Source organism: Sturnira hondurensis, unplaced genomic scaffold, assembly GCF_014824575.4.
Source record: "Sturnira hondurensis isolate 20B ecotype Veracruz unplaced genomic scaffold, ASM1482457v3 Scaffold0006199, whole genome shotgun sequence".
NCBI classification, from domain to species: Eukaryota; Metazoa; Chordata; class Mammalia; order Chiroptera; family Phyllostomidae; genus Sturnira; species Sturnira hondurensis.
The window spans coordinates 232,345-259,537 of NW_028078830.1; the positions used below are offsets into that span (position 1 = coordinate 232,345).

The 27,193-nt window shown below is 41.6% G+C and overlaps 1 protein-coding gene across 5 annotated transcripts in view; it reads right to left on the reverse strand.

The window, feature by feature from the left end:
- The window catches only part of LOC118988174 (zinc finger protein 883-like), a 309,510-nt gene that overhangs the window by 198,682 nt on the left and 83,635 nt on the right, over window positions 1–27,193 (reverse strand). Inside the window, exons 2-3 of one of the 5 annotated variants that reach the window (XM_037047620.1) lie at window positions 26,251–26,377; window positions 9,598–11,258 (exon numbers count right to left, since the gene is read on the reverse strand). The exons of 1 other annotated variant lie outside the window; for it this stretch is intronic. In XM_037047620.1, coding sequence (XP_036903515.1) covers window positions 9,901–11,258; window positions 26,251–26,377 — 1,485 coding nt within the window. In that variant the 3' untranslated portion in view covers window positions 9,598–9,900. Of the gene's footprint in view, window positions 1–9,594; window positions 11,259–26,250; window positions 26,378–27,193 lie in introns of those variants that run through there. 3 more of the 5 variants (XM_037047623.1, XM_037047619.1, XM_037047622.1) reach the window with 3 other exon arrangements.

Consider the following 27,193-nt stretch of genomic DNA (forward strand, 5'->3'; position numbering starts at 1 on the left):
AGGTAAGAAGGGGCTGGAAAGAAGTATTAAAAGTCATGAAAGGCAAGGACCTACATCCAAGATTATCCAGCAAAGCTACCATTTAGAGTGGAAGGGAAAATAAAGTGCTTCCCAGATAAGGTAAAGTTAAAGGAGTTCATCATCACCAAGCCCTTATTGTATGAAATGCTAAAGGGAATTATCTAAGTAAAAGAAGATAAAAAATATGAACAGTAAAATGAAAACAAACTCACAACTATCATCAACTGAAACTAAAGCAAAACAAAGTAATTGGCTAGAACAGGAACAGAATCACAGAAATGGAGATCACATGGAGGGTTATCAGCAGGGAAGGGGAAGGGGAAAGAGGAGAATGGAGGGAAAGGTACAAGAATAAGAAGCATAAATGGTAGGTACAAAATATACAGGGGGGAGTTAAGAATAATGTGGGAAATGGAGAAACCAAAGAATTTATATATATGACCCAGGGACATTAACTAAGGGGGTGATGCCAGTGGAAGGTGGGTGCAGGACTACAGGTAATAAAGGGGAGAAAACAAATGGGACCACTGTAATAGCATAATCAATGAAATATACTTAAAAAAGAATAACAAGACTCATGATAATTTCTTAATAGATACACAATATATATTATGATGTGAATCGTGACATCAAGACATACAGTGGAGTTGCATATGGAGAGTCAGAGCGTAGATTTTTTTAATCCAACTGAAGCTCTTTTCAGGTTAGAATAAACTATTAAGAGTGTGAGTTCTTTTATGCAAACCACAAGCACAATCCTATATAATAAATATACAAAACAGAAAGGAATCAAAGCATACCACTATAGTAAAGGATTAAATTACAAAAAAAGACTAAAAAGGAAGACAAAAATGGAACAACGAAAGATGTAGAAAACAGTGACAAAGTGGCAATAGTAGGTCCTCGACATATTGTCCAATAAAGACACACAGAGCGTCTGAAGGGATAAAAAACTCAAGACACAAAAGCATTTGAGATCTTGCTTCCTGGCCTTTGACATCAGTTTGGCTCAAATAAACATTTAAAAAATTCTCATGGCTGGTGAAAAAGGTGAAGGGATCAAGAAGTACAAATTGACAGTGACAGAATAGTCAGGAGGACATAAAGCACAGCCTAGGAAATAGAGTCAATAACATTCTAAAACCTATGTGTGGTATCTAATACCTATGTATGGCTAGAATTATTGGGAAGATCATTTATTAAGTTATAATTACAATGTCTAATCACTGGGGTGTACACACAAAACTAATATCAAAATGTATGGCAACTTTAACATAAAAATATTTATTTATAAAAATAATAAGTTGAAGAGAGAACTACTGGAAAAGCCTGCTTAGGCTTTGCTTTTGTCTCCCCGGCACCTCCCATCCACCCATGTCCCGCCAAAATCTCCACAAGACACAATATATGCTGCCTCCAAGAGACTCACTGAATCTTCAGGAATACAAATAAGCTGGAAATAAAGAGATGTAATAAATATTTCATGCAACTATAACCAAGGAGAACAGGAATAGCTAAAATGTATCACACAAAACAGAACTCAAACAATGTCAGAAGGGGAATAGGTCATCCTAAAATGATAACGAAGTCAATTCATCATGGGGATAACAATTTTAATTACTCTATACCCCACCATAAAGCACCTAAGAACATTATGCAAACAATATGATATCTGAAAGCAGGAAATGCAATGCAACAGTACTAGACAAATATTCCTCTTTCAAAAATGGGTAGCTCATCCTGTTCAAAAGGACTAAGTAATTATTAAAGTTTGACTACAATTTAGACAAAATACAACTATAAACATATACAAAATATTTTATTCAGCTGTGGCCAGGTGACTCAGTTACTTAGATCATTGTCTTGTGTACCAAAAGGCTGCAGGTTTGATTCCTGGTCAGGGCGCACACCTAGGTTGCAGGTTCAGTCCCTGGTTTAGGTGCAAATGGCAGGTAACTGAAAGATACTTCTCTCTCACATTGACATTTTTTCTCCCTCTCATTCTCTCTCTCTCCCTCCTTCTCTTCTAACAATCCATAAACACACCTCTGGTGTAGAAATGATCAAGAGGAATATAAAAAATGGGTTTCCTCACCAATCAATGTGAAATCTATTAGGTTTCCAACAATACCACTGAGGTCAAATCCTTCCCTAAGAGTTCAGTACAGCAGGCGTTGGGGCGGCAGGAAGAGAAGGGGGCAGTGCCAACAAAGCAGCCCTGCCAAGTACAAGATTCACCCAGCAATCTGGAAAAGCAAACTACACAGTCCACATGTGCGGACAGAGCAACCCCTGAGGAATGAAGGGCCCGGGGCAAATGCACAGCCAAGAGTTCTTTCTGCAGAAGCATGCAGAGCAAAAGTTTATTAGAAATACTGTACTTTTTGGACAAGGAAGTGTGGCTCACTCAACACTGAGTGATGGCTGGAGTAAGGGCTTGGGATTATTTATTTGGTTTTGTTTCCAGATAGCGAGAGCGTAAGAAAGATATTGATGTAGAAGGTGAAGACTGGGTCTGGCTTCCAGCCTGGCTTTGGAGCTTACCCACTGTGGGTTTTTGTGCCTATATCACAAGAACACAGTGAAAATATTAAGTGTGATCTAGTGTTTCCAGGGGAGGTCATTTCTAGGGCAAGATTGTCTCTGATAACCTTGGCTTCCACGGATGGCTTCCTTTAGCTGCTGGTTTTGCATAGCTTTCTGCAGGATCTTCTCTTTCTAACCTTCAGGCATCCTTTTCTTGTTTGATCAGGTCACCTGGCACCCAGGGCCTTCAGGCAGAATGTCTTTGGGGGGAAGTGGCTGAAGTCCCTCATGCTGTTTATCCTGTGCCAGTTGGGCTCACTATGCAGTTAATGTCACAAAACAGACACTAATATTTCACAGCATGTATTACTGATGTAATGAAAAGTCTCTCAGCTCTTTCTCTGCGGCAGTCTGGCTAGAGTCAAGCTGGATTTGATCTGAATCCTCTGGCTCAAATTATACATTTAATGAAAACAATGAAGAACATATTGTGGACATCAAATACATATAATTACCAGCATTCCTCCCAAACAGTGCGTGTTCAGTTCCAGACCAATCAATCAAATGTGCCAACCAAGCCACTCACATGAATTTGGTTTCGCAGTGTATATAAAATTTATGGTTACACTATAAACTACTGTAGTGTCTAACTGTGCCATAGCATTATCTCAAAAATAATATTGTACATACCTCAATTAGAATATTTGTTGCTAAAAATGCAACAAGTAGCCTTCATTGAGTTACATGCAATCTTTTTGCAGCAGGAGGGTATTCGGGTTGATGAAAAGACGTTGTCTGTGAAGCTCAATACCACAATAAGGGTGGAATGCTTGAATTCAAGAATCTGGGAAATGTTACTACACAAAGATCTAGTTACACCATCATACATATGAAAAGCATAACAGAAGAATGTAACAGAGCCCTGGCTGGTGTAGCTCAGTGGATTGAGCGCGGGCCTGTGAACCACAGGATCACGGTTTGATTCCCAGTCAGGGCACATGCCTGGGGTGCAGGCCAGTTCCCAACAGGGGACTCTTGAGAGGCAACCATACATTGATGTTTCTCTCCTTCTCTCCTTCCCTTCCTCTCTAAAGATAAATAAATAAAATCTTAAAAAAAAGAAGAATGTAAGAGAGACTTTTGAAATAAAAAATCTAAAATGCATATATAAACACAAATTGTTTATCAGTTAAATTTCCATTGAGAAAAATTAATTTTTGAAAAACTGAGAAAACTACATTTTGAGTTATTGGTATTTTTGTTACTGTGACAATGCTATTATAATTATCATAATAACAGACACCTTCTGAGTAACAGACGTATTTAAAAATTTACAGTAGAGATAATATGTGTGGCACTGTCAGTACAATAAGATTAGAAATATATTCAAAATTTATAGTAAGTGAAGTGCAAATTCATACTGAAATTTGACCTATGTATAGATCACCATCTTTTTTTATATCACATGAAATATTTTAATGACCTATTATGAGTATGTATAAATTCAATAAAAATTAAAAACCAGCTTTGGGTGGGTAGCTCAGGTGCTTAGAGCATTGTCTAGGTACTCCAAGGTTGTGGGTTCAATCCACAGGCAGGGCACATAGAAGAATTAACCAATGAATGCATGCAGAAGTGGAACAACAAACTGATGTTTCCCTATTTCTCTGTCCCATCATCTCTCTCTGAAATCAACAAATAAATTTTTTAAAATTAAAAATCAATAGTAATCCTGTAAGAAGCTTTCTCCTACTTAAAATTTTAAAGTGCTTTCCCCTGTTCCTTAGATAGCAGCTGGTGTCGAGGTCTGTCTCCAACCATCATTTGCTGTATGGGCTGGCCGAGATCCTTGCAGGTTCTACAAGATAGAAAAGTGTATGACACTCTTGATCCAGGACAGCCTTTGTGCTGGGGTCGCTGTGACATTCCTTAGCATTTTTGAAATATGCCCTACCACACATTCAGCAAAAGAGAAAGGATCACAAAGTTTGCAGTCTGAAAGGGTGCCACATACCAAGTTAAGAGGGACATGATTAAGTATAAGTACTCCTCTCACTTTGATTGTGGAAATCCATACACTTACATTTTTTAGGAAGATGAAACTGTTTCCAGCTGGTGGACACAATGTCCACCACACTCACAGAAGACAACCTACCAGCAGGATCTAACGTGATTAGCACAGCTGAACCTCTGCAGATTCAAAGATCGGCAGACACTGCCTGAGAGCACCAAGCAGAGAGAGTGAATGCACACGCCTGTGGAAAAAACAATTCCAGAAACAATTTAGATTGAGAACCAAATGAAAATGAGAGAAACCGTGAGTCTCTGAAGTTTGTAGAGACTGGGAGCACGAAGAGAAATGGACTTTCCTCAGTTAATGAAGATGCTCTACCTGAAGCATCTTCTATCAGAGCCAAGGACAATCAGTGATGTGCGGCCCTATGATACTATGATAAAGGCTTTGACCACATCCCCGGAAAGAGCACCAAGCCCCTATGGAGCTTCAAGAGCATCTTCCACATACTCACTACCACAGTTGACCCTGTCATCTGAAACCTGGAACATCTAGAGCATTGTGTTGGCCATCAACACCATGTTGCACACACTGATGAGCTGTGCCCACTCTCTGTATTCCCTGGGCATTGCCATCCAGTTGAGTCCAAGCTCTTCTTTGACAGTGGCCACAACTTTGACTTTGACCACCTGACAATGAGACCACCAAAGAGCCCCTTTGCAAGACAAACCTGGCCATGGAGTCAACTTACATGAACCAGTCTCTTCCAGCAGTGCCTGAAGATGGAAAGATATACAACTTCACTAACCCAAAGCCATTTGTAGAGGATGACATGGGTAAGAAATAACCTCTGTTGAAAACTAGTCTTGTAGGTGGAAGCTTGGAAACATTCAGGCCCCGATTTTCCATTGTTGCACCCCCCATGGGGAAGTGTCCTTCATCAACATTAACACCCTCAACAAAGTGACACTCCATGCACTGTGTGGTGTAGACTGGACTCAGAAGCTGGACTCTCAGTTAGGGGCTGTCACTGCTGTGTAGCTGAAGAACAATAGCTACAAGCTGGCCCGATGGACTTTCTGTGGTTTGCTGGCTGGATTTGAGTCAGTAGGCTTGCTTACGAGTCCCAAAACCATGTGAACGACCCCTTGTACCATGTCATCCTGGGCACCCAGCAGTTCAAGCCCAAACAGATCAACCTGAGCATAGAGAACACCAGGCACATTTTTTATTTTTAAGATTTTATTTATTTCTTGAAAAGTAGGGGAGAAAAAGAGAGGGAAACATCAATGTGTGGTTGCCTCTCACATGCCCCCACTGGGGACCTGGCCCACAACCCAGGCATATGCCCTGACTGGGAATTGACAAGCAACCCTTTGGTTTGGAGCCCATGCTCAATCCACTAAGCTACACCAGCCAGGGCAATGCCTGGCCCATCTTGCTCTGCATGGACATCAGCATGAATTAGAAGAGGGCAATTACCACATCCTCAATGACCCCAACAAGCAGGTCATAGTAATCAATAACCTGCCTGATGGCTTATTTTGCTTGAACAAGGACAAGGAGGAGGAGAAAGTAAAAGAAATTTAAGCCAAATGGTGGCATGGAGCTTCAGGGTTTTTTAAAGGATTTTATATATTTACTTTTAGAAAGAGGGTAAGGGAAAGAGAGGGAGAGAGAAACATCAGTGTGTAGTTGCCTCTCACGCACCCATACTGAAGACCTGGCCCAGAGCCCAGACATGTGCCCTGACTGGGAATCAAACCAGCAACCCTTTGGTTCATGAGCTGGGATTCAATCCACTGAGCCACACCAGACAGGGTAGAGCTTCAGTTTTTAAATGCATGCAGCCTGGGACTCTCAGTCAAGATGGAGTTGTAAGTAGACACTGTGCCTCCTCACACAACCATAAGAATCACAACTAACCTCAACACAAAAAATCACCCAGAACTGCAGGAAAATCAAACTGTATGTAAGTCAACAACCAAGTTATCTAAAGAAGCCATATTCATCCACACATGTCAGAGGGGCAAACCGGGTAAGGAGAGGGTGTGGTGTGGTATTGGAGAGGCAGCAGCAGGGTCAGAATGTGGTCTCATATTCATGTGTGGTGGATAAAAATTGAGAAGGATACCTTAGGAACAGGTGATCCCAACACCAGGCCAGATAGTGCAGCCCAGGATGCCAGTGCCAGCAAAATAAAGCCTCCATTTCTGGCTTAAAAAACCTTTGGGCATTGGGGTGGTGGAAGAAACTCAGTTTCTCAGGAGAGTTCATTTAAAGGGCCCACATGGACTTAGAACATATGCAAGCCCACCCACTCTGGGAACCACCACCAGGACAACTAAAAGGGTGCCACTCGCATACAGGAAGTGGGTAAAATGACTGAAGACATAGCAAGTGCCAGAGAAGCCTCAAGGAGCCAGGCAGCAGCATTGTTGCCCCCCCTCCCCGACCCCACCTCCACACACAGAGCCACAAAGTGAAGTGGGTGGCCCTACTCTGGCAAACACCTAAGATTCCGCCCATACAACTTAACAGGTGCCCTAAGACAGGGAATCAAACCAGCTTTACCTAATACACAGAAACAAACTCAGGGAGGCTGCCAAATTGAGGAGACAGAGAAATATGGCCCAAATGAAAGAACAGAACAAAACTGCAGAAAAACAACCAAACAAAACAGAGAGAGCCAACCTATGAGATGCAGTTCAAAATACTGGTGATCAGGATGCTCAGAGAACTCAACTGAGTATGGCAAAAACATAAGGGGAGAAATGAAGGCTACACTAAGTGAAATAAAAGAAAATTAACAAGAAACCAACAGTGAAGGGAAGGAAGCTGGGATTCAAATAAACAATTTGGAACACAAGGAAGAAGAAAACATTTAACTAGAACAGAAATAATAAACAAGAATTTAAAAAAAACAAGGAGTGTACAAGAAGACTCTGGGACATCTCCCAACATGCCAAGATCCAAATTATAGGGATTTCAGAAGGAGATAAGGAAGCCCTGGCTGGTGTAGCTCAGTGGATTGAGCACGGGCCTGCGAACCAGAGGATCATGGTTCGATTCCCAGTCAAGGTACATGCCTGGGTTGCAGGCTGGTTCCCTGCAGGCCAACTCCCAGCAGGGGACGCACGAAAGGCAACCATACATTGATGTTTCTCTCCCTCTCTCCTTCCCCTCTAAAGATACATAAATAAATAAAATCTAAAAAAAAAAAGGAGATAAGGAAGAGCAAGAATGACACACAAATGTTTGTCCCAGCTTTATTTTAAATAATCAAAAATTAGAAATAACCCAATGTCCATGAACAATTGAATAAACAAATGTTGATAAATTCAAAGACAAGAATATTGTAGAAAAAAAGATGAGCTACAAACATATCATAAATGAATCTTCAAGTATTTATGCAACATAAATCAAAGCAAAAACTTTTACTCTCATCACATAAATTCTAGGGAATGCAAAATTACCCATTAAAAGGAAAAGTAAAGCAATGGTCAATTAGAGAATTGTGAAGGGCAGGGAGAGAGGTTATAAAAGGATGTGAGGTAAATACATAAGGACAGATATGGAAGCACCAATCCAAAAGAACCTATGCACCCAATGTTCATAGCAGCACAATTTATGATAGTCAAGAGTTGGAAGCAACCTAGATGCCCATCGTTAAATGACTGGATCAAAAAACTATGGTACATTTACACAATGGAATTTTATGCTGCAGAAAGGAAGAAGGAGCTCCTACCCTTTGCAACATCATGGATGGAACTGGAAAGCATTATGCTGAGCGAAATAAGCCAGGCGGTGAAAGACAAATACCATATGATATCACCGTTAACAGGAATCTAAACAACAAAACAAACAAGCAAGCAAAATATGACCAAAGACACTGAAATACGGAACAGGCTGACAGGGACCAGAGGGGAGAGGGGAGAGAATCACAGGGGAAAAGGGGATGGATTGACATGAACAAGTACAAAGGACACATGGACAATAACTAAGCTGGGAGGCGGAAATGAGAGGGAGGTGGGGAGCACGGGGGGGCAGGGCTGGGAATATCAGACAGAAAACTGTACTTGAACAAGAATTAAATAAAAAAGGACAGATATGGTCAGAATCATAATTACAGTAAGGGTTTCAGTTTAATACATATGTAAAATTTCATCACACATTCTCATTTAAATACACTATTTGCTAATTAAAACATTTCAAAAATGCTTCAATATAACAAAAATACTGCCTGTCCATTTTGGATAATAGATTTGACCACTCTATATTCAATCCACATCCTCATGCCCTCCAGGGTCACTCTTGCCTTACTTATAGCAAATACGCCAATCAATGAATGACTTCCAACCAAATCAGCAGAAATGCTAGATGAATCACAAATGCCACACCACTGGACAACAGACACCACTTTTCTTCATCTTTAATTTTTCTCTCTAGCCATCAGTGGTCTTCAGGTAAACATATGACAGGGTACATAAATCCACAAAACTGTTAATTTTCAATGATAGTGACTTGGACTAGAAAAGCCAGGCACGTTTGGAGATCCTCAGATTTGTGTACACACTGACTCTGCAGTCTTTTTCACAGAAATATTTCCGGACAGATTTAGAAGCAGCACATTGAGTATAGCTGGCTGCAGTCTGCACAAATCTTTTTTGTGCAGGTGATTCTGTAATAATCATGGTTTACCCTAACTCCTTTGGCCATACAACTCGGAGACCATCACTTAACTTATGTAATTATAGATGTTATAACACATGGACCTTTGAAAAACTCTTGAAAGTGATTCCCTTCAAAATTGTTCGCATACCCCATGAACAAGGGAAGAATTCATGCTGTTGTCAAAAGTACTTGAGGTAGCCCTGACCACTGTGGCTCAGTTGATTGGGAGTCGTCCTGCAAAGAAAAGGTTGGTGGTTTCATGGTGAGTCACGACACTTGCCCAGTGTCCAGGTTTGGGGTTCATTCCCTCATTGGAACACGTAGGAGAGGCAACCAATTAATGTTTCTCTGTCCCTGTCATTTTCACTCTCTCTAAAAGAATAAACATACCTACAGGTGAACAATTTGTTTTAAAATGTTCTTTGGTGTAAATTGTCTGATGATAATAAAGGTCAGAGATTCTGATAAAAGATTTCCCACATTCACTGAACTGATTGATATGACCTTTCTCCTCTGGGAGCTTTCTGAGAATAGTGAACTTTACTGCTAACAAAAAAAGATTTCCCATATTCAGTGCACTTTTAATGCCTTTGTTTAGTATAAAAACTCTGTTGGTAACAGAGGCCATGGCTAGTGGTATAAGGTGTTCCACTTTAACTGTACTCCTAAGGCCTTTTTCCATTGTGAACTCTCTGATGACAACGGAACGGATATTTCCTATTAAAAGATTTCCCACATTCACTGCACTTATAAGGCCTTTCTCCAGTGTGAACCCTCTGATGATAAAGAAGGCTAGAGCTCCAACTAAATGATTTTCCACATTCATTGCACTTATAACGTTTTTCTTCAGTGTGAACTCTCTGATGATAAAGGAGGGCAGACTTTACAGTGAAAGATTTCCCACATTCACTGCACTGGTAAGGTTTTTCTCCAGTGTGAAGTTTCTGATGACAACGAATGTGCCATTTACTCTTAAAACACTTTCCACATTCACTGCACTCATAAGGCCTTTCTTCCGTGTGAGTATACTGATGACAAAGAAAGTGCCATTTCCTCTTAAAACATTTTCCACATTCACTGCACTTATAAGGCCTTTCTCCAGTATGAAGTCTCTGATGACGATTAAGACCAGACATTCTGGTAAAATATTTCCCACATTCACTGCACTGATATGGCTTTTCTCCAGTGTGAATCCTTTGGTGTTGAATGAGGCTTCCCCATTGGCTAAAGGATTTCCGACATTTGTCACACTCATAAGGCTTTTCTCCAGTGTGAACTCTCTGGTGTATAACAAGGTTTGAACTTTGTTTAAAACATTTTCCGCATTCACCACAACTATAAGGCTTTTCTCCTGAGTGAACTAAGCTTTTCCCACATTCACTGCACTTATTTGGCTTTCCCCCTGTGTGAACTTTCTCATGATAATGAAGCCCAGAGATTTCTAGAGAACATTTTTCACATTCACGGCACACAAAACACTGTCTTCCAGTTTTGACAGCTTGATCTGGATCAAGTGTACGTTTGCAGCCAATGGCTTTCTTGAATTCCTTCCCAGTGTGATGTTTTCTTCTGTGAAAACCCTCCTCAGATGTTGCCATTTCTTTTGGCTTGTCCCTGGCATAAGCAGCCTGTTGTTGGACATGTCCTGAGCTGGTAAAAACATTCTGCCCAACTTCCCCACAAGTAAAAGGCTTTTGGGACACATTGAAATTGCAGCCCTTCACAGGGGAGGCTTTGTCCATACCTTGTATGGAAGGCTTCTCTCTTATATACTGCTCTTGGTGATGCTTTACTCTGAAATAAAATCGTTTTTTACAGGCCCCACATCTCAACAGTTTCTGGCTATCTTGTATTCCCTGCTGGTCAACCAAGAGGAAAATTTTTCTCAAGACCAGCCCACAACTCTCACAGGGGTGGTTCTTCTGGGAAGACAAAGCTGTCTTGAGATTCTTGTCCTGTGATGCTTGTGTAGAAAGGTTCTGTTCAGTGGGTGCCTCTACATCCTCTGCTCCACAGCAGCAACCTGACAAAAAGAAAATACTTTTGAGCCTTCGGCCAAGAAAGAGGCATAGGTAGACACACTGTGCCTCCTCGAAAAACCAAAATAACAACAACAACAATTTACAAACAAAATAACAACCAAAACTGAGAGAAAAACTGAACTGTATGGAAGTCCGACAACCAAGGAGTTAAAATAGACACATTCATCCAGACCAGTAGGCAGGGTGAAGTTGGACGGCCTGCCAAGTGGAGAGGGGTTGTGGCACAGGAAGTGGAGACACCAGGCGCCCAAGGCACCCCAGGCACGCAAGACAGCACCAGGCAGACCCCAAGTGCCCAGGCGGTGGCTGGCAGACCCTGGGCGTGGGTTGGCAACAGGCAGACACAGCGAGGCGGCAATTGAGAAGTGGAGCACCGTGTGCAAGGTGGGTGGCTGACCAGACAGCGGTCCCACATTTGCACACAGATAACTGGTGAGCGAGACAGATTGTAAAACCCAGGGTCTTGGTACTGGGAAATAAAGCCTCAAAACACTGATTGAAAATACCTGTGGGGGTTGAGGTGGAGGGAGAGACTCCCAGCCTCACAGGAGAGTGCACAGGGAACCAATAGTGATGTGAAGGAAACTGGGATGCAGACCAATGGAGTGGACCAGAAGGAAGAAAGATACGTTCAACCAGAATAGAATAATGAAACAAGAATTTTAAAAAATGAGGAGAGGTTTAGGGACCTCCAGGACATCTTTAAATGTTCCAACATCTCAATTATAGGGGTACCAGAAGGGGGAGAGGAACAGCACGACTGGAAAACTTATTGCAACAAATAATAAAGGAGAACTTCCCCAATCTGGCAAAGGAAATAGACTTCCAGGAAGTCCAGGAACCTCAGAGTCCCAAAGAAGTTGGACCGAAGGAGGAACACACCAGGGCACATCATAATTACATTAGCCAAAATTAAAATGAAAAAGAGAATCCTAGAAGCAGCAAGAGATAAGGGGACAGTCACCTACAAAGGACTTTCCATCAGACTGTCACCTGATTTCTCAAAACAGACCTTGCAGGCAAGAAGGGGCTGGAAAGAAGTATTCCAAGTCATGAAAGACAAGGACCTACATCCAAGATTGCTCTATCCAGCAAAGCTTTCATTTAGAATGGAAGGGCAGATGAAGTGCTTCTCAGATAAGGTCAAATTCAAGGAGTTCATCATCACCAAGCCCTTATTATATGAAATGTTAAAGGGATTTATCCAAACAAAAAGAAGATGAAAAACATGTATAGTAAAATGACAGCAAACTCACAACTACTAACAACCACACCTAAAATAAAAACAAACAAAGGAGCCCCGGATGGTGTAGCTCAGTGGATTGAGCACGGGCTGTGAACCAAAGGGTCGCCAGTTCAATTCCCAGTCAGGGCACATGCCTGGGTTGCAGGCCAGGTCCCCAGTGGGGGCCATGTGAAAGGCAACCACACATTGATGTTTTTCTCTCCCTTTCCCCTCCCTTCCCCTCTCTCTAAAAATAAATAAAATAAAATCTTTAAAAAAAACTAAGGAAACTAGAACAGGAATAGAATGACAGAAACAGAGATCACATGGAGGGGTAGCAGCAGGGGAATGGGAGGAGGAGAGGGGAGAAAGATACAGAAAATAAGTAGCATAGATGGCAGGCAGAAAATAGACAGGGGGAGGGCAAGAATAGTATGGGAAATGTAAATGCTGAAGAACTTAAGACACATGGAGGACTTCCACCCAAGATGGAGGCGTAGGTGGAAACACTGCGCCTCCTCACACAACCAAGTTCAAAGACAATAAAGTTTTAGTAACAAAAATGCAACCAAAACACAGAAAATTAAACTGGAAGTCTGACAACAAGGAACCATTCAGCCAGACCAGTAAGAGGGGCAGAGTCAGTGGCTGGCTGAGCAGAGTGGAACAGGAAAAGGTATCTGGCTGACTCAGGCACAGAGGTGGCAGTTGGCAGATCCCAGGCGTGGGGTGGCAATGGGTGGACCCAGTGAGGGCACAAGGCGGCTGGCTGGCAGAGGTCACACATTCACACGCAGATAAACCAGGTGAAAAAAATGAACGGTGAGAAAGACCGCCCAACCCAGGGCCCCAGAACCAGGAAATAAAGCCTAAAAGCACCAATCAGAAAAACTTTCGGGGTTGAGGTGCTGGGAGAAGCTCCCAGGCTCACAGAGAGTTCGTTGGAGAGACCCACAGGGTCCTGGAGGGTGCACAAGCCCACACACCCGGGAACCAGCACCAGAAGGGCCCAATTTGCTTGCAGGAAGCAGCAGAGGGGACCTAAATCCGAGAGAGAGCAGAGAAGAACGCCATTGCCCCTCTCTAACCCCATCCCCACATACAGCATCACAACCCAGTGACTGGGTTGCCCCGCCCTGGTGAACACCTAAGGCTCCACCTCTCATACATAACAGGTGCAAACAGGACTTCCGCCAAGATGGAGGCATAGGTGGAAACACTGTGCCTTCTCCCACAACCAAGTTTGAATAAAACAAAGGTTAGAGAAACAAAGACACAACCAAAAGACAGAAAATTGAATTATACAGAAGTCCGACTACATCTAACCGTTCAACGGGGACGGTAAGAGGGGCGGAGCCAGCAGCGAGCAGGGTCCGGCAGGACAGGGCCCCCGACCCAGGCGCGCAGGCAGATGGGAACCAGTTGGGGTGTGGGGCAGACCGCGGGCGCATATTCGTGCACAGTGAGACAGACCACGCAGGCCCCAGGGGGCGAGGGCTGACGGCGGTGGCACACTCGCGAGCAGTGGGACGAAACGCGTGGGCCAGGTGACGGCAGCAACTGCGGCACCGGTGAGGGCCGTGGCGGCAGGCGGCGGACAGGACGCCATAGTCTCTCTTTGACCCCGCCCCCACATACAGCGTCACAACCCAGCGACTCAGTTGCCCTGTTCTAGTGAACACTTTAGGGCTCTGATCCTGCTATGGAACAGGCACGAACAACCCGAAAGATGGCACAAGAAGAACTCAAAGTCCAAGAGCCAATAACTCTAAGCGACCGAGAAATTGCCAGCCTCTCAGAAGCACAATTCAGGACACTATTTATCAGGATGCTCACAGAACTGGTAGATTATAGTCACAAATTAGAGGAACAAAGTCACAAATTAGAGGAATATATGAAGGCTAAACTAATTGAAATGAAGGGAGATGCACAGGAAACCAATAGTGATGGAAAGGAAACGGGGACTCAAATCAATGGAATGGACCAGAAGGAAGAACAAAACATCCCACCAGAAAGGAATGAAGAAATGAGAATTCAAAAAAATGAGGAGAGGCTTAGGAACCTCCAGGACATCTTTAAACGTTCCAACATCCGAATTATAGGGGTACCAGAAGGGGGAAAGAAACAGCCACGAGTGGAAAACGTATTTGAACAAATAATAAAGGAGAACTTCCCCAGTCTGGCAAAGGAAATAGACTTCCAGGAAATCCAGGAAGCTCAGAGAGTGCCAAAGAAGTTGGACCCAAGAAGGAACACACCAAGGCACATCATAATTACATTAGCCAAGACCAAAATGAAGGAGAGAATCCTAGAAGCATCAAGGGATAAGGGGACAGTCACCTACAAAGGAGTACCCATCAGACTGTCAGCGGATTTCTCAAAAGAGACCTTACAGGCAAGAAGGGGCTGGAAAGAAGTATTCCAAGTCATGAAATCCAAAGACCTACAGCCAAGATTGCTTTATCCAGCAAAGCTTTCATTTAGAATGGAAGGACAGATAAAGTGCTTCTCAGATAAGGTCAAGTTCAAGGAGTTCATCATCACCACGCCCTTATTATAGGAAATGTTAAAGGGACTTATCTAAGAAAAAGAAGATAAAAATATGAACAGTGAAAGGGCAGCAAACTCACAGTTATTAACAACCACACCTAAAACCAAAGCAAACTAAGAGGACAGATAGATCAGGAGCAGAACCATAGAAATGAAGATCACATGGAGGGTTAGCAACAGGGGAGTGGGAGGAGGAGAAGGTACAGAGAATAAGTAGCATAAATGGTAGGTAGAAAATAGACAGGGGAGAGGGCAAGAATAGTATGGGAAATATAGAATCTAAAGAACTTGTGACACATGGACATAAACTAAAGGGGGGGAATGGTGGGAGAGGGGGTGTGCAGGGTAGAGGGGAATGAAGGGGGGAATGGGACAACTGTAATGGCATAATCAATAAAATATACTTTTTAAAAAAGACACATGGACATGAACTAAAGGGGGGAATGTGGGTGGCAGAGGGTGTGCAGGGTGGAGGGGAATGAAAGGGGGGTAAATGGGACAACTGTAATAGCATAATCAATAAAATATATTAAAAATTTTTGAAATGCATGCTAACCATATAGTGAAGGAATATTATAGTCACAAATGTTCATCTGTCACAACTAGGCATGATCCTATGGAATGATTTTCAAGACAATGAGTTATACAGAGGAATGGGCTGGCATATATTGGCTGGCCCCAAAGGTCAGTAAATAGTGCAGAGTTCACCAAAATAGATACCAGCATAGAATGTGAAACAGACAGGAGGCAGGGCCTACTAGTTTTTCCTTAATAAGGAAAATAGGACCTTTCCTTCTGGTGATTACAGGCTGTGTAGAATTTGAACATACGTGAACCCATAAAAACCAATCTCAGCCCTAGCTGGTCTAGCAAAGTTGGTTTGGTGTCATCGTGCACACCAAAATGTTGCCAGTTCCACTCCTGCTCAGGACAGATGTTGAGGCTGCAGACCCAGTCCCAAGTTGAGGCACATCCAAAAGGCAATCAACTGATGTTTCTACCACACATTGATGTTTCTCTCTCTCTCTCTCCTCCTCTCTCTAAGAATAAACACATACAGTCCTTAGAGGCAATTTGTCTTCAAAACAAAAATCAATTTCATCAGAGCATATGATATTCAAGGACAATATAAGAATATGTAAGTGCTACCCTGACTGGTGTGGGTGAGTGGTTTTGGTGTCATTCTCCCTCCCATCTCCTCTCTCTAAAAATTAATGTAAAAATCTTTAGAAAAATAAAGTTGAAGAAAAAGATCTGGTACATATACACAATGGAACACTACCCAGCATAAAAAAGATTTCACCCCTTAATGATAGCATGGATGGACCTGAAGAACATTGTATTAAGTGAAATAAGCTCCTCAAAGACAAGTATATGATTCCACTCATGTGGATTCTAAGGAACACAGTGAACTAACAAGTAAAACAGAGATAGACTCATAGATTGAGAGTAGGGTGACAGCTTTCGGGGTGGGACGGTAAGGGGATGGGGAAACTGAGCAAAAAGGCAAAAGGACTCATGAACATGGACAATAGTGTGGTGACAGCAAGGGGAGGAAGTGGGGAGTATAAGGGGGATAAATGGTCATGGAAAAAATACAATAAAAATATATATATTAAAATCTTCCAAAGGGAGAGGGTGGGGAAACAGAATACCCGAGTCCTGGCTGACGTGGCCACTTGGTTGGAGCATAAACAAAAAGGCTGCAGGTTGGTCTCTGTCCCCAGCTGGGGTATGTGCAGAAGCCAAATGATTAACTGATTGTTGTTTTTCTATCACATCTCTCTCTCTCACTCTTTCGCTAAAAAAAAAATAAACATATCTTCAGGTGAGAAATTTAAAAATAATGATAAAAAATAAATATGCACACATTATGAGGCTCTACATACATGGATCAAGGATGGAGAGGAATGAGGAGAGAAATGGTTGAGGTGATGGGTTTAAATATCTTTATTTATTTATTTACTTTTAGAGAGGGGAAGGATGGGAGAAGAGACAAAAACTTCAATGTGTGGTTGCCTCTTGCGCTCTCCCCTACTAGGGACTTGGCCTGCAACCCAGGCATGTGCCCTACACTGGGAATTGAAACTGTGACCCTTTCATTTGCAGGCCAGCACTCAATCCACTGAGCCCCAGCAGCCAGGGTGAAGGTTTAGAAAAATAGAAAGTATTCATAGACTGGGAATCCTAGGAGAAACAATAACTGTCAAAACACAGTAGTTGGATAAGTGACAACAATATGCAAGGGCAAGTAGATTAAGGTGTGAGAAAGCAGTGGTAAAAAACTCTGTTAAATAAATGAGTTCCTAGTTACGACCCTACCGTCTGTCATCCCTGGCATCAGGGATGTCATCCCTGGCATCAAACCCTCACCAATTGCCATTCGCCAAGGCATAACCCTTTCTGAGCCCACCCATATGGATGGAGTCATGCCCTTCCTGTGATGCACAAATGACTCTTCCCCTTAATTGTCAGTGGAGCCATGCCATGGCATTTGGATAAAAAAATTCTAAGAAAGAAACTGAAGAGATGGATGATAAAACTATGATAAAACACGAGAGCACAAAACAGGCTCTAGCAAAAAGATCTGTGTAAGTGACATCAGCAAAATAACAGAACAGGAGATGTGAGAACAAATGTGAGAGAAAGAGAATAAATTAGAAAGTTGACTTTAAATAGCCTGAAGACTGACTTCCCAAAATCTGAAAGACATGGAAATAATCAGGTTCGTAGTTTCTCACAGGTAACTGTACAGGTTGATGGGAGTAGGACTTCACCAAGACACATTGTAATAAAAGTGTCAAAAATGCAAAGCAAAGAAACTTTTGAAAGCACAAAGAGAATAGAAACACTTCTCACAGAAAAAACATACCCATATGCTATAGGTAAAATTCTGCAAGAAACCCTCAAAGGCTAGAAGAAGATGAAGTGATATATTGAAAACACTAAAAGATAAAAATCTGAAAACCAATAGTATTTATCCAGAAAACCTGTTCTTCAGAAATAAGAAAGACATGCCCAAGCTAGCAAAGCCGAGAAAGTTCATTGCCACTCACCCTAACTCAGAAGAAATCCCAAAGGAAAAACTTCTGGATAAGAAGGCTGTGTAGGCCGACATGGATTGCCACTTCACACAACCACATCAAAATCACAACTAAAAGATACAACAACCATCACTCAGAATGGTCAGAAATTGAATTGAAAGGAAGTCTGACAACTATAGAATTAAAGAAACCGCATCCATCCAGACAGAGAATGAATGGGCTGGTCCCACACCCACGTGTGGTGGATAAAATTCAGGAGGGATATCTCAAGATCAAGGAGTCCCAGCCCCACACGAGGACCCAAGTCCAGGGTTCCAGTGCCAGGAAGATAAGTCCCCACAACATCTGGCTGCAACAAAAAGCAGCAGTAATTGAGCTAGTGGAAGAAACTGCTGGAGCCATAGACGGGTCCTCTTAAAGAACCCACGCATGGACTCACCTACTCAGACTCAGTCCCTCTGAGCTCCCGCACCGGGGTAGCAGCTTAAAAGGCACCAATGGTATATTGGGAGAAACTGAAGTATCTGACATTAAGGTGAGCAGCTGCCACTGTCCCTTTGCTAAACCTTGCTCATGCCATATCTAAGACTCCGTCCACCTGGCTAACACTGCTTAATCTGACTTGGAGATCCTCAGAGACTCTAGCCCATCAAATCTGTGGGCTCACCCAAGCAACTTTATCGTGTGAATGGCTCGTTTTGGCACATGCTTCACAACTTCCTAAATCCTCTCAAACAAGCAATAGCTGGCCTCATGGAGCCGCAGTCCGGAAATAGAACCGACCAGCCTAGATTCACAGCCTGGATTCACCTGGGAACCTCCAAGCCCAGCACAAGTAGCAGCAATCTCAGATTGCTTTAGAGCTCAGGCAGTGTGACCTTGAGCAAAAAACAGGTGGAGGTTGAGCTTGACCTGCACCACCTGGGAAACGCCAGGGACAGAGCACCCACTGGATAGCTTCAGACCATGTCAGAGCACCACCACCCTCCCCTGCACAGCTGATTCTCCACGTAGTGGAGAACCAGAGAGACTGTGGTCAGTGGTCAGTGGTCACAGCCAATCCTTGCAGCTGACTGGTTTGGGTAAATGCCTCCCGTTGATCTGCTAAGAGCAACCAAGACTCAACTACAAAAGGAGGTTGGACTCAGCCCACACAGAGGGTGCACCTTTCCCATGTCCAGCTCCACCAACCATGCTGTCTGACAAAGTCCGAGCGTGGGGAGGACGACTTCAAAGAAGCGTGTTCCGGCCTGGCGGGCGTGGCATGAATGGATATGTGGTGTTGATTTTAACCTTGCTGTCTCTTGGTAGTCTAACCTTTACCTTTCTGATAATTTGGAATCTCCTAGAAATGCTGACCATTCTCAGAGCTGAACAGCAACTAGGTCAGGCTGAGAACAGTATCACCTTGGCCTTTCCCCAAAATAACACCTCCTCTGAGGCCCCAACGGAGGAAGGGCCCATGATGTCCAGTGAATTCAGGGGAAATAACACTTCCTTCCCTGACCTGATTAAACAACTGTAGGATCAGATGGTATCAGCTAGTAGGGGGCCTGGAACACCCAAGGCAGCCCCCTTAAGTAAGTCCCGAGGCAAATCCCCTCTAGTGAAATAGCCCCTGAATGTCTAAAGTTGTTGGAATAACAGCCCCTCCTTTACCTTGAATGGGATATATATCAATTAGAATTAGACAGGCAAAGCAACAGGAGAAGCTAGTTAGCTATTAAGCATGTAGAAAAGAGTTACTAGGGAAACAGAGTTTATAATACACAGAGAAATATTTTAGGCAGAGAGATAGATAGCTAAGTTAGACATCACAAAGGCTTATGAGTTTCCTAACCTCTGCTCAATCTAGTGTATCCTTTTGCCCCATGTTGAATTCTAAGACCTTTAATAAACAATAAGACATTCAAACTTTGTACATAGAGCTATTATTTCAAATTGTCTGATTAATGGTTCTCCTGGTCAAAACAACTTTTGTTTAACATTACTGAAACTACGGGAACTTTCGTACTTTTCCTGCTTACCTTTGTATTGATTTTTTCTGCTCAATTGATCATGCTATGCACCTGTAAATGTTAATCACTATCAAAAATGAAAATATAAAAACCTATTTGTACTTGCAGTAAACAGAACAGAGCTTCACTGTCTTTTGAGGTGTGTTGTCGTCTGTTACCCATCGTTGACACCTTACCCACCTTTCGGGAATCCCCTGCTGTGGCCGGACCGCGGCACACCTTGAGTATCCAGCTTGGGTGATAGCGGAGGCTGGGCCACTGGACCCTACAGGATGCCTCCTACATTAGACCATACTACCAAGACACAGAGTCAAAGCAGCTGTACTTAATATATAGAAACAAATACATGGAGGCTGGAAAAACAAGGAGACAAAAAACATGGCCTGAATCTCAGGGGTGTCCAAACAGTGGCCCGTGTGCTGTATGCTGCCCAACAGGAAATCTCTGTCATATCTCTGACCTTTTTTCTTTTTTTGCTCATCAGTTTTCATTAGTGTTTGTATTTAATGTATGACCCAAGACAACTCTTCTTCTTCCAGTGTAGCCCAGAGACACCAAAAGGTTGGACACCCTTGGGCTCTAAATGGAAAAAAAAACCAAACAGATCAAAACTCCAGAAAAAGAACTAAATAAAATGAAGATAAGTAATCTATCAGATGCAGAGTTCAAAACACTGGTTATAAGGATGCTCAAGGAACTTAGTGAGGATCTCAATAGCATAAAAAAAATCCAGTCAGTAACAAAGGATATACTAATTAAATTACAGAACAATTTACAGGGAAACAATAATAGAATGGATGAAGCCCAGAATCAAATCAATGATATGGAACATAAAGGAGCAAAAACCAATCAGAGTAAAAGAAGAAAAAAGAATCCAAGAAAGAAAAAAAGACAGTATAAGCAGCCATTGGCACAACTTCTAGAGGTCCAACATTCTCATCATAGGGGTACCTGAAAGAGAAGAGAAAGAGTAAGAAATTGGAAATCTATTTGAAAAAATAATGAAAGAAAACTCCCCACATTTGGTGAAGGAAATAGATATGCAAGTCTAGGATGCAGAGACAGTCCCAAACAAGATGGATATAAAGAGGCCCACTCCAAGACACAGCATAATGAAAATGCCAAAGGTTAAAGATAAAGAGAGAATCTTAAAAGCACCAAGAGAAATGCACTTAGTTACCTACAGGGGAGTTCCCAAAGGACTTACAGCTGATTTCTCAGAAGAAACTCTGCTGGTTAGAGGGGGCTGGCAAGACATATTCAAAGTCATGAAAAGCAGGGAACTACAGCCAAGATCGCTCTACCCAGCAAAGATATCAAAGGGCAGATAAAGAGCTTTTCAGACAACAAAAAAACTAAAGGAGTTCATCATCACCAAACCATTATCATATGAAATGTTAAAGGGACTTATTTAAGAAAAAGAAGGTCAAAATTATGAACAATAAAATGGCAAAAATACCTATCTATCAAAAGTTGAATCTAAAAAATTAAGTAAACAAAAAGACTAGAGACAGAATCATCAATACAAAGAGCTTTTTGGTGGTTGCCAGAAGGAGGGGGTGGGGTGGGGGGAGGACAATGGGTAAAGAGGTGAGGGAATTAAAAAGTACAAATAGGTAGTTACAGAATAGCCATGGGGATGTAAAGTACAGTATAGGAAATGAAGTAGCTAAAGAACTTATATGCATCACCCCTGGACATGAACAATGGTTGGGGAATTGCCTGAGGGAGTGTAGGGTGCTGGGTGGAGGGGTGAAAAAAAGGAAAAACTGAGACAATTGTAATAGTGTAATCAATAAAATGTTATTTTAAAAAAACCCTCATAAATCCCAAAGGAAGTTCTTCCTGTTGAAATGAAAGAATACTTAACAGAAACATGAATATATAAAAAAGTGTAACTAAATCTGAGAGTGGAATTACACTCACAATATAGCAAGACTGCACTGGTGCAATGTACATTACTTAAAACTATTATAAATGTTAAAACTCAAAAGGATTAAAAACAACAAAGCTAACATTGTATACCTTAACAGATATACAATATAAAAAATGTGAATTGTGACATCACAAACATATAAAGGGGTGGTGTGATGAAGAGTCAAAGGGTAGAATTTTTTATGCAATTGAAGCTGCCATCAAGAGAAAATACAATGTTGAGTGTAAGTTGTTTTATCCAAGTCTTTCAGAAACTACAAGCAAATGCCTATGTAACAGATACACAAAAAAGAAAGAAGTTTAAGCACATCACCATAAAAAATGATGAAATCACAAAGTAAGAAAGTGAGACAAAAAGATAAAGAAACTACAAAAGTGACAGAAACCACTAAAAATATGGCTAATAAGTTCTTCAACAAACTCTCCAATCAAAACACACCAAGTGGCTGAAGGGATAAAAAAAAAGAAGATACAATATATGTTTCTTAAACCTTTATGGACACAAATACCCTGAGAGAAAAACAAGGCAAACATATTTATTGGAAATAAAACCAAAACAGGACAGGAGCGGCTAAAATTTTCTCAGACAAAATAGACAACCTCATACACTGACACAAAAGATAAAGGTTATCACAGAATGATAAGTGGTCGATTCATCAAGAAGACAACAATTTGTCCTGGCTGGTGTGGCTCAGTGGACTGAGCACTCACATGCAAACCAAAGGGTTGCCAGTTTGCTTCCCAGTCAGGGCACATGCCTGGGATCCAGGCTAGGTCCCTAGTAGGGGGCGTGTGATAGGCAACCACCCTTTGATGTTTCTCTTCTTCTCTTTCTCCCTCCCTTCACTTCTCTCTAAAAATAAATAAATGAAATCTTTAAAAAAATGAGAACAACAATTTTAAGTACTAAGCATTCAACAACATATATAAAAATTCTTAAGGAAATAGCGCTGGCTGGGCTGGTGTGCCTCAACAGATTGAATGCTGGCCTGTGAAGCAAAGGGTCAATGGTTCAATTTCCAGTCAGGGCACATGCCTGTGTTGCAGGCCATATCTCCAGTAGGGGGCACATAAGAGGCAACTACATATTGATGTTTCTCTCCATCTCTTTCTGCCTCCCTTCCCCTCTAAAAATAAATATAAATAAATAAATGAATAAACAAACAAATAGAGTCTTTAAAAATTATTAAGGAAATAATATCAGAACTGAAGGTGAAAAAAGAAACTCAGTATTAGCTCAACATTATTAGAGAACTTTAATATCCCCCTTCAACAATAACCAGATCATCCCATCTGAAAACATTAAGGAATCACTGAAGTTTGACTATACTTTACCATATAATAAATATTTACAGAACATTTCATCCAAATACAACAGAGGGTGTATTCTAGTCAAGGGCATAAGAAACAATCTCTATGTAGGTCATATGTTAGGTCAAGAAACATGTCTTGAACTTTCAGTAGAAATTACATCAAGTATCTTATCTGGTTACAATGGTATAAAACTAGAAATCAATTTTAGTGTTAAGAAAGATGGGAGTATTCACAATTATGATGAAATTAAACACAACACTCCTGAAGAAAGAGCAGGTCAAAGAAAAAAATGAGGTAACTCAAAAACATCTAGGGGCAAAAGGAAGAGAAAAACCACAACATATCAAAGCTTATGTATGTGGAGGAGAAAATACAATTCTAACACCAAATTTTGTAGTGATCAATCCCACCTTGAGATGAAAGATCTCCAATAAACCACCAAGGAACTTGCACCTCAGGAACTTACAAAAACAAGAAACTAAACCCAAAGTTAGCAAAGAAAATGTGCTCTTTTTCGAGACAGCACACCTGACACTAAGAACCACAAAGCAACACTAAGAGATATTTCCTGATGACATGACTCAACATACAGAAAATTATCAACATTTTACTACAAACTTCTGAAATTAATAAATTCAATAAACATACAGGATAAAGAATGAACATCAGTTCAGTATTTATGCACTGACAATAAACTCTTTAAATGGGTTATTAAGAAAGTAAACAAATTTACAACAGCATCAAAACCAAGAAAAGACGCAGGAATTGATTCAAACATTCAGGTGAAAGGTCTGTACGCTGAACAATACTAGACATTGATCAAAGAGGTGGAAGAAAACACAAATAAATGAAAAGACATCTTGTGTTCTTGGATTTTAAGATTTACTATTGTTAAAATGTTATACTCCCCAAAGCAATCTACAGATTAAATGCAATTTTGATCACAATCCAACGGTATTTTGAAGATAATTAAAAAAAAAAAGAATCCTGAAATGTAGGAAACCTCAAAAAACCTTGAATAGCAAAAGCAATCTAGAGCAAGAACCGATCTAGAGGCATCACACTTCCTGACTTCAAGGTATTACAAAGCCCAAGCCAAACTGTATTATTGTCACAAACACAGACCAAAAGGACAGAAATAGAGAACACAAAAATAAACCCAGGTACAAATTTCCATTCAAGTTTGACAAAAACTGAAAGACACATATGACAAAAAGATAGTTTCTTCGACAAATGATGCCAGGATAACTGGACACCACTGATAAAAATTAGTTCCCAAATGATTAAAAAATTAATATCAATCCCCAAACTTGAAACCTCCTTCAAGACACCCTGGCTGGTGTACCTTAGGGGACTGAGTGCCCATCTGCAAACAAGAAGGTTGCTGGTTAGATTCTTGGTCAGGGCACACACCCGGGTTGCAGGCCGAGTCCCAAGAGTAGGGCCACATGGAAGGCAACCCAACATTATTTTTCTTTTTTTCCCCTCTCTCCTCTTTCCCTCCTCTCTAAAAGTAAAAAATTAAAATCTTAAAAAAAAAAAAACCTCCTTCAAGACAACCTAGAAAAAAAGCTTTGGAGATTTGTATTGGCAATAATTTATTGGATATAACATTAATCTCCAGGCAAAAATACACAATCTTAGTTACAAAACTACAACAAACTAATTACCTGTACAGCAGAACAGCAATTAACAAAATGCACATTTACAGGATGGGAAAAAATACTTGGAACCCATGTAAAGGTATTTCCTGGAAACATCACAGGCTGTGCCCTGGCTGATGTGGATCAGTGAATTGAGTGCTGGCCTGTGAATCAAGGGGTTGCCAGTTGGATTCCCAGTCTGGGGTGCATGCCTGGGTTGTGGGCCAGGTTTCCAGTACGGGGCACACAAGTGGCAACCACACATCGGTATTTCCTTCTCTTCTCTCTCCATTCCCTTCTCTAAAAATAAACAAATAAAATCTTTATAAAAAATGAAATATCAGTTCAGTTCAGATCACCACAATAAAATGAATACTGTGATATAGAAAAAAAGTTATACAGATTTTTCGATTTCTCAGTGAATAAAATTGTTATGTTTACATTATACTGCAATCTATTAACACAATAGCTTTGTATAAAGAATACTATATAACTTAATTAAAATATTTCAATGCTGAAATTTGCTAACCAGCACGTCAGCTTATTAAAATGGCAGCAGATTTGCTGACAGAAATATTTAACTTGTAAAAAACTCAATATCTGTGAAGTACAATAAAGCAAAATGCAAAAAAACATGTTCCTGAATCACATAAAAAGTTAATATAAAATATACAAAGTTAGCCTATCCTGGCCTAGTAACTCAGTTGCTTAGAGCAATGTTCTGATTCTCCAAGGTTGAGGGTTCAATGCCTGATCAGAACACATACAAGAATCAATCAGTAAATGCAATCAGTAGAGGGTTCTATGCAGCAGGTATTGGGACCGCAGGGAGAGTAAGTAGAATAACAATCAGTGTTTTCCTCTCTGTCTCTGTAAAAAATCAATAAGTAAAAATGAAAAAAAAGACTAATCATTAGCCCCAAAATATGGTTAAAAGCAAGGCTAATGGTGTAGACATTTTCTAAAAAATATGTAAAATTGACAAACAAAAATATAAAAAATGCTTTTTCTCACTAAAAAAGGCTTCTAGAAACACTAGTCACCCCAAATCCTTCCCTATGAGGGTCCTTCCCAATACCTGTACAGCAGGTATTGGGGCTGCAGGGAGAGTAGGGGGCAGTACAAGCAAACCAGCAAGCAGTGCTGACAGTCCACACATCAGGACAGAGCCCACCCTAGGGAAGAGAGGGCAAGGGGAAATGCAAGCCCTAGTCAAGGTCACCAGAAGAGGTTGAGGGTCTTACCCAGCGAGGATATAAGAGCAAAGTTCTCCAGCATCACATGGAAGTACAGGCGTTTCTGAGTCTCATCAAGAAGGCGCCATTCTGTCCTGGAGAAATACATGGTGACATCCTCCAAGGTTACCCTATCCTGTCAGAATTAATACAAATGAATTTGGAACAGACATTCTTCTGGACCTGCAGGGTCCAGTATTGCAGATACTACCCTTCCCCATGCCCAAGCTGCTCCAAAGGCCCCAGTTCAGAGAAGACACCAGTTCTTGGCCCCAGTGCTGCCTCTGTCTCATCAGTCTCACTAAACACTCTTACCACCCTCAGCAAAGCAGCAGGGATGGGATGTGCCAGATAAATAGGATCAAAGCTCAGGACCCTCTCCATCCAGCCAAGCAATTTGTCTGAGTCTCCCACATCATACCTCCAAGACACAGCAAACATAGGCTTATGCTTCACCCTTAAATCCCCACAGCAGGTACTCAGGACCATGAGCTCCCACTTCCTCTAGCTGTGCACACCACTGTATGGTCTCTTCCTCCTTCACATTCAGGTTCACTCTCTCAGCTCTGCCACCTCCTGCTCCACACTACAGGCATCTTTCAGAGATCACCCATGAACTTAGTATATGGCTTCCAAAGAGTATCAGATATTCATAACCATCTAGTACAATTGAGACAGGACAGAAATAAGTTTGGGAATCCCTGTCTGCTATTGCTCAGTGGATTGAGCACCCTCCTGCTCAAAAATCCTCAAAGGGTCGCTGGTTCGATTCCCAGTCTAGAAAGTCTAGGACACATGCCTGGGTTGCAGGCCAGGTCCCCAGTAGGGGGCGCCTGAGAGGCGACCACACACTAATTTTTCTGTCCCTTTCTTTCTCCTTCTCTTTCCCTCTCTCTTAAAGCGAAACGGTGAAAGGCAGGAAGCTCCTGGGGCAATCACGGAAATAGACATT